At 34.8% G+C, this 7,773-nt stretch overlaps 1 protein-coding gene across 1 annotated transcript; it reads right to left on the bottom strand.

The window, feature by feature from the left end:
• Positions 1 to 697: 697 nt before the first annotated feature.
• On the bottom strand, positions 698 to 3,684 carry LOC113344177 (protein DETOXIFICATION 33-like). Its single transcript, XM_026588193.1, has 8 exons — positions 3,268 to 3,684; positions 2,594 to 3,135; positions 2,339 to 2,425; positions 2,180 to 2,236; positions 1,840 to 2,078; positions 1,639 to 1,757; positions 1,452 to 1,538; positions 698 to 1,251 (listed from the first exon to the last, which is right to left on the bottom strand). Exons 1-8 carry the CDS (start codon positions 3,532 to 3,534, stop codon positions 859 to 861), a joined length of 1,791 nt encoding a protein of 596 aa, XP_026443978.1. The 5' UTR covers positions 3,535 to 3,684; the 3' UTR covers positions 698 to 858.
• Positions 3,685 to 7,773: the final 4,089 nt, after the last annotated feature.

Raw genomic sequence — 7,773 nt, 5'->3', positions numbered from 1 at the left:
AAGTACGATTGGTTGGTCTTAAAAGAAGTATAAGTTTCCTTTGCTAGTAAAAAAAACAAAAAGAAAAAAGAAGTATAAGTAGCTGTACGGGCACTAATTAATTCTTAGTTCTTAACAGCTTTCTGAATCTTCAAAGCCTCAGTTGATCAATCGATTTGCTTTGTTGGTGTCAACAACATTTTGAAGACCTGTATTTTTCTATGTGATATTTTCTTCGTCTTACTCTCTCTTGTATATATGCATTTTCATACATTTACACGTATTTATTCTCTCCCCCTAAGAAGCTGTATGAGTCTTATATATCGAAGTAGTATGAATTTCCACTAATCTCTCCCCTTTCTGTCTCAAAAGTTGACAAAGAGTTTAAAATAGGATATATATGATGAGCATAAGAGAAAACTCAAGAATCATACTACTCATATGATCTCGATATGATGAGCATAAGAGAGTCTTCCAAGGCCAAGGTTTTGAACGTACAATCCAGTGAGTATACTAATCTTCCCAATCTAATTAAATTCCTCACAACAAGGAGAGATTTAAGAAAGATATTCAATAAAGCACTAGTTCATTTAAGAACACTCTCTAGTGTGTATCATTCTCTTAACTTATGAGAATGATATAAAATATCTTTCTTGCAAAAGGATTTAAATTGCTTAGGGATCATACATAGAGAACTTGAATACAGATACGAGAAATACAAGCTAATCAAAACAATTAATATTATGCATAAAAACTCAAACATCCAATTAAAACATATAAGGAGTTCAACAGTTCAACGAACCAAGCATATGAAAATAAACAACAACTTAAAACATAACCAAAGTTGTTTAAGTAGAAAAACGTATTTCAAAGAAGGATTTAAGCATCATCATCTTCTTCTTCTTGTGAATCATCAGAGTCTTCTGAATCTGCCCATTTGGTGGAAATCTCAGCCAACCCTCCAGCAAGCTCCGAATATTGTGAAACTGAGAACATTAATTGTTCCTGGATACAATCAACTCTTCTCTCAAGTCTTTGTTGCCCTGTAATCAACTCTTGTAGCAAACTTATGGTTGTTGGTTTTCTTGCTCGAGGTGCTGAAGATGCTTGTTGCCTGTGCAGCCGAGCTTTTATGTTTCGAATGAGAGCATTAACAAGTACATGCGCGAAACCTAAGTCGCTGTGGGGAGATTTTTCAGTACTTCTAGTAACTTCCTCAGGGTCATCTCCGGATCCACCCCATTGTTTGATTCTCGAATCAGCTAGGGAAACCTATACACGGTGTAATGAAGAATTATTAGTTGAATAGTAGCTGTCCACGAACTATAGTTCTTGCAGTTGTATTTTAAAAAAAAAAACAGTTCCTGCAGTCGGTTTTTATTTTGTTATGGGATGTTGAGCGTACGAATAATCTAATTCGTTGAACATTCATCAAGTTAACAAGAAAATGAGAGAGGGAAAGAAAGATAGACCTCTTTGCTCCAATTTGTTTTCAGAGTGATGATTAGTAGTATTAGAGTTTGCAAACCCACTCCACTGACCATTCCAGTCCATATTCCCTGCAATGCAATAAAGAGTACAACGTGATAGCAATTGCAATGCGAACTTTAATTTATAATCTATTATTAGCTTACTTGATTTCATCAACTAAAAAATTACCTGAACTCCCAAATTGAAATATTTTCCAAGTAAAAATCCTAGAGGAAGACCAACAATGTAATAACATCCAAGATTAACATAAGCTACCAACCATTGCCAACCAGCTCCAATAGCCACACCTGCAACCAAAATTACATGTAAAGAGTTAACATTCTTAAAGAGAGTTTCAGCCGAGGAGTCTCTGAGAGTTATAAGTTGTACCTGTTAAGACTGGTTGAACACTGTTAAATAACAAGGTCAAAGCTAAGATGAAGGCAAGATGAGAGACAGCACTAGCAACTTCAGGACTGCTTGTAAATGGTAGAGCATATACATTTCTCAGACCCAAAACTAAAGCAAAGAAGGATATCCCAATAGCTAATGCTGATATTACAACGACTAATATGGCGAATTTGGCAGCTCTTGGTCTTCCTGCTCCAAGTTCGTTTGAGATCCTCACACTTTACATAACAAAAAAAAAACTAAATAACGTAAGATCTCATCAGTCAACATAACTTTTAACAGTTGACCATTACATATATCGAATGTAAGCTCGCTATACCTGATTGCAGCATTGAACCCTAAGAAAATCATAAGCTCCCATCCATTGAGGTTGGTGCTGTCATTGTTATCCATTAAACAATGTTAGGAAGTACTTAAACAACATTTAGGCTATTCTTGGACATTGAATGGAAATATGAGATTTCGAAAAAATAAATACCAGATGGATATGGCAGCTACTGCAAGTGTAGGGTTCTCCAATTGTCCTGCTAACACGACGAGGAGCATCAGATACCACATCTCTAGACTGCATCATAGAATTTGAAGCTGAATTGGGAGTGCATGAACAACTGTTGTAATTGATTATATATATTACAAAAAAAAAAAAAAAAAAACTGATCTGGTTAACTAGAAATCTTTCAGTTACCAGATAAAATTTCTAACTTGAGGGAGAAGAAAGAGAATTAGAGCATACCACATCATGATGGCTGAAGCAATAGAAAGCCTTGCAAATGCACCCAATTCACAAAACGCACTCATACTAAAACCAGTCCAAGCACCAGGACAATAACCCAAATAAATGTAAGCAAACTGACCCAAAACCACAAGCCACCAAGAAACATTAAGAGCAATAGCTGCACCAGGTAACCCCATATGTAACTTCACTATAAGTAACCAGCACAAGACTAAATGGAAAACAACTGCTACTGCAGATACCCAAGCCATGGTCTTAATTTTGCTTTGCGATTGTAAGAATTTTTGTATTGGAAAATTAAAGCCATACGCAAACAATTGAGGAATCATGTATAGCGAAAACCTCCCAGCTAGGGCCGCAATTTCGTCATTTTGTCCAAAGAATTTCAAGATCGGTTCTGCCCAAATGTAGAGCGGTAATATACATAAACACATTGTATTGAGTATGATCCATGAACGTTGCATATACACTCCTAACATATGTAATTTTCCTGCTCCAAATGCTTGACCACATAAGGTTTCTAATGCACTCCCCATCCCTAGCTGCAACATCCAAATATTGATCATATATCACGGGTGACATGTCTGACCCTCGAATTGGGCTAGTAATTAAAAAATGTAAAATGAATGCATTCTAACTATATGTATATTGGTTTCAAATAATCAGAAACATACCATAATTCCGAAAGCGAGTCCTGCAATGACCATGTTCTCAGTAGAAAAAGCATCGAGTTCAAGCGTAGTAAGATGTCCGGCAAACACTTGTGTCAATCCTCCAAGTGAGTATTGAGCGACGTAAGTAAAGATGGCAGGCGCAGCTAAGCTCCATAGCTTTCTGTTCTCGACCTTAGCTTCCTTACAGAATTGACCAAAATTCTTGATTTCGTCTATATCCGGTTCTTCACCATGTAGCAACGGATTCTTCAAATCCTCGTTGCCCATAATGTTCTTCTTTCTTGTTTTTTGTTTAAAATTCCCTCAATGGTTTGTAAACTAGAGTACTTATATATGATTGCTGGGTTCTAGAGAGGAGAAGCTCGTGAAGATAATTTGATCTACGTTGTTGAAAATCTTAAGCTCTGGTGACTTGTAGTTAAGCTCTGGTGACTTGTAGTTGTCTGCATTTTGGCAGGCTTATAAAGGTCATAGTTTAAATGGACCACTTTCTTAGCTAGTCACTTTTCCGTGTGTAAGGCAAAATATAATTTAAAGATGCAGCAGGCCAAGCTAGGAACAGCAGAATCGAGAACAGTGTGTGCCCACCATTGTATCGTTCAAAGATTGAAGAAGTAGTTTTTCTTTCTTGCACAGTTGTTAATGGAGCCCTTTTTTCTTTACTGATTTTTTCATCTTTTTTTGTTTCTAGATTTAAGTCCTCTCATGTTTCTGTTTTTCTTTTCTTTTATTAAGTTCAATCCAAGAACAACGATGAGAGTTCCAAAGTTGTGAAGTTCAATCCATGAACCTCCGTTGAGTATCTAATAATACCCAACTGTCATCAGTCCCGGCCAACTGTTTATTGTTAATGCAGTCTATAAACCACAAGTTGGCTCTAGTCCCATCTCATTGGTTGACGACTTATCGCTACAAACGCAAGTGCAACAATGACCACATATCTCTCGACCCCGAAAACAAATTCCTGACCCCCAGCAAATCTATATAAATCACAATATCAACCCACATACCACCACAAGATAGCATCTTTCCACTATTATAATCGTGGAAATTGAGAGTTTATAGCACCTATCTCCTTTTAAATAAATAAAGAATTTCTCCGGCTTTATCCATTTCAAATCATGAAAAAAGAAACTTTTTACAGTAGTAGCACTTCATTGGACATTATGCACAATGCTTTCCGAAAATGCAATAGCAAATCTAGATGTGCAATTCCTTTCATGTATCAAAAGTGATGTGTGTATGCAATCGCTTATATAGGCCGTTTTATGCATAGTGCATCAAAAAGTGCTTTAGGTACATTTTGGTTCGATTAAACAATGCAATATTGAATTTATGGTTGATGCATCTTCAGTGTATTAGATTTATTTACAGTGCTTGAAAGAGCCAATAGCCATAAAGAAGCAAAACGATACGGTCAATTGGCGGCACAAATATGCTATTGGGGCATCAAAAGTCACTGTTTCGTATATTTTGGTTTCTTCATTTCTAGCATGCTAATACTTTAAGGGGAGGAGTTTTGTTTAAGAGGCCAACTAATGCACCTGAAAACCAGCGCGCAGTCTCAAATAACAAAAGGAGGGATGAGCAGAAGGTTTATGACATGTTAAATTCTTGTCTCGGGGGATAGAAGGAGCTTGAGGGTTCTCAAGGCGTGTAAAAAAGTTAATGAGGCTGCGAGATTTATGTCTCTCCAAACATGGTGTATACGTACATTTACAACATATATAGCGGTTCGGGAAATATTTCTTTCAGAATTTTCCATTCATTTTGGAGTAAAAACGAACATTCATGTACAATATGTACCCTTGAAATGCTTGATAATATGCAAAGAAAACATAACCTTTTTATGTGAAGGGCCCATATTATAATACCAAATTATGCGTACCTTTTTTTGGCAACAACCAGCCATATGTACACAACTCTCTAAACTAAAATAGCTCATAAGTCGAAGTCGATTATTTCTAATATTGTTAAAACCAAGAAACCTTTACTCATACATAGAAGACCAAGAAGAAGTTAATTTTTTTCCAAGTTTTTGAGAAGTGGAAAAAAAAAGAGGATTAAAAATAATACAACTTTATATTAATCAAAAGAGGATTATTGTTTGTTTACGTACTATTTCATTATTATGTCTCGATGTGAGGTTTGAATCCATTATATCTACTTCATTAGAATACGAAGAGTTTTTACCAATAAATTGCTACCTTCCTAATAGGGTTTGGGTATCTGCAGTTATTCCACGTATAAACACTACCTGTACTCTTTGCAACGGCGGTGAGGAAACTCTAACCCATATTTTTCTATCTTGCAACTTTCCCAAACAGGTTTGGATACACTTAAACTTTAGTATGGATTACGTGATTGAAACTAGTACTACTTTTCATGATTGGTTAAATACTTGGTTCTCAAATATTGATAGAAATGGTTTTGTGCTGAATTGGCCTGAATTTTGCAGCATCATTACCTGGCACATCTGGAAATCCAGATGCGATTAGGTTTTCAGGATGAAAAAACAAAACAGTGCGGACACAACGCACAAGATAGTCAAATTCATAAATAGCATTTCTATTATTGCTGCCCCAAATTACAATATATCCCAAACATTGTATTACAATCCAATGAAAGACGATTGTCTTAACATTTGCACTTCCGACAACAGGAAAATTGAAGCAAATTTGGTTTACACTTTCAGCATAGCTTCAACAATGATTAATCATACCTCATTTTCTGGTATTGGCATAACTCTCACTGACTATGCAGGTTTCACCATTGAAGTCATGAGTACTACCTTCAACTGCAGTACTAGAGTGGAGTTAGAAAGAAGAGGAGCCGAAACAGCTTTCCACTGGGCAACATAGTGGAGTGGTCATGAAGTAGCTTTCCACAGTGATTCAATGCCTACTTTGATGCTTCTCAAAGGAATGTACGTTGAAGCCAGAAAACTTAGATATAACGTTAATAATGACTTCCAAAGAAGCAACTTGGATGTTATTAATTTTAAAATTTCAGAACTTTTGTTAACCTCTAGATTTGGTGTAATGTGGGCAGCTAACACAACATCCTTATATGATATCTTTAAACTCCAAAACTGCTGGAACGGAGAAAACTTAGGCCATCTTCTTAACTTTTTCAATTCCAGGTATTTCAATGAAAATATATCATGGTTAGAACACTGAATATGTAATGTTAGAGGATTTCGTCCTATTTATGAAATAAAACTAAACATTTAAAATATATAAAAAAAAAATTAAACTATATGTTGTTTTATCGGTTGAGATATTAGGTATCACTTGAACATTTTCCTTTTTTTTTTTGATAATAAGTATTTATTTTCCATTAATTGATTTAATTGAAGGTTTATATAGAGATTAAATACATCAAGAAATATATAATAACAAGAACAACATACTTGCGTACATATTTGAATATTCTGACACGAGAAAGAGAAGGAAAATAAAAGTAACTACCTAAAACAAGCATTATGGACCGATTAAATTGGACAAGGGAGGATAACCCGACCATTTGATAAGTTTTCTTCTTCATTAAGAGTTGCTCCACTAAAACAAAAGTGGTATTCTCAACATCTTGACTAGTGATTTGAAAAATATGATGATTGGAAATTGTCGTTGTGCTTAAAAGTCTCATGAACAAAAAACTATTTAAATATAGGAAAATCACTATTAAGGTGAAGACGAGAATCATCATTAATGGTGAATGCTAGAAGCACTTAAAGTGCGGAAAATCAAAATAAACCCTAAAAGAAATGAAAACTCAAAGAAAAATAACTAAATAAAAGAGATCTTATTAAAGAAAAAAAAAACTCTAAAATACTAAAATCCTTGCTTAGATTTAGCTCCAAATGGAATGGATATGAGCAAGAAGATGAAGAAAAGTAGGATTTTTTTTATAGAAAGCCATAAATTGCCGCGATTCACCTCTCTTGTAGTTTCATGACAGCAAGCTCTTGTTTAATGGTTCAAGGAAGAAATTTAGAGAAATGACAAATTTAGTTCAAGGTGAGACCCATCGTTGTTTACTAAATGATAGCTATTAACAGGCGACACGCATTAAATGATAGCTATTAACAGGCGACAACCATCAAATGATAGCTATTAACAGGACCATCTTAGAGCCTACGGGGCTAGATCATTGCCTAGAACCCCAAATTGTTGGGCGCCATAAAACATTTATTCTTTGATTTAATAGTCAACATATGACATGTTATAAAATAGTCATGAAAGTATATGGTCATAGTTATTTACATTATAGGGTAGTTACAGTGGGTGATAAATATTTCTAACCTAGTAACTAAACATATTGTGCGTCATCAAATCCATTACTACTTAGGTTTTATTAAAAAACAAAATAGGTGTGAAAACAAAAATATATCCTCAAAATATTAACTTCAAATAATATCAATCCCTGTTTTGATATTATATAAAAGAAAAGATTATGATATATCAACCGTTTTCTTTCAAACAATTCTACAGAAAATAATTAACT

The sequence above is a fragment of the Papaver somniferum genome, unplaced genomic scaffold (assembly GCF_003573695.1).
Source record: "Papaver somniferum cultivar HN1 unplaced genomic scaffold, ASM357369v1 unplaced-scaffold_75, whole genome shotgun sequence".
NCBI classification, from domain to species: Eukaryota; Viridiplantae; Streptophyta; class Magnoliopsida; order Ranunculales; family Papaveraceae; genus Papaver; species Papaver somniferum.
The sequence above is the reverse complement of the archived record's forward strand: the minus strand, read 5'-3'. Positions and strand labels throughout refer to the sequence as shown.

What these genes read in the sequence shown, in the direction of transcription:
- LOC113344177 (XM_026588193.1), bottom strand. Translation starts at nt 3,534, where the DNA reads ATGGGCAACGAGGATTTGAAGAATCCGTTGCTACATGGTGAAGAACCG. An exon ending in GGGTTCAATGCTGCAATCAG is followed by an intron (nt 2,079 to 2,179) that starts GTATAGCGAGCT and finishes TGTTATGTAAAG; the next exon opens with TGTGAGGATCTCAAACGAAC. An exon ending in AAACAAATTGGAGCAAAGAG is followed by an intron (nt 1,252 to 1,451) that starts GTCTATCTTTCT and finishes CACCGTGTATAG; the next exon opens with GTTTCCCTAGCTGATTCGAG.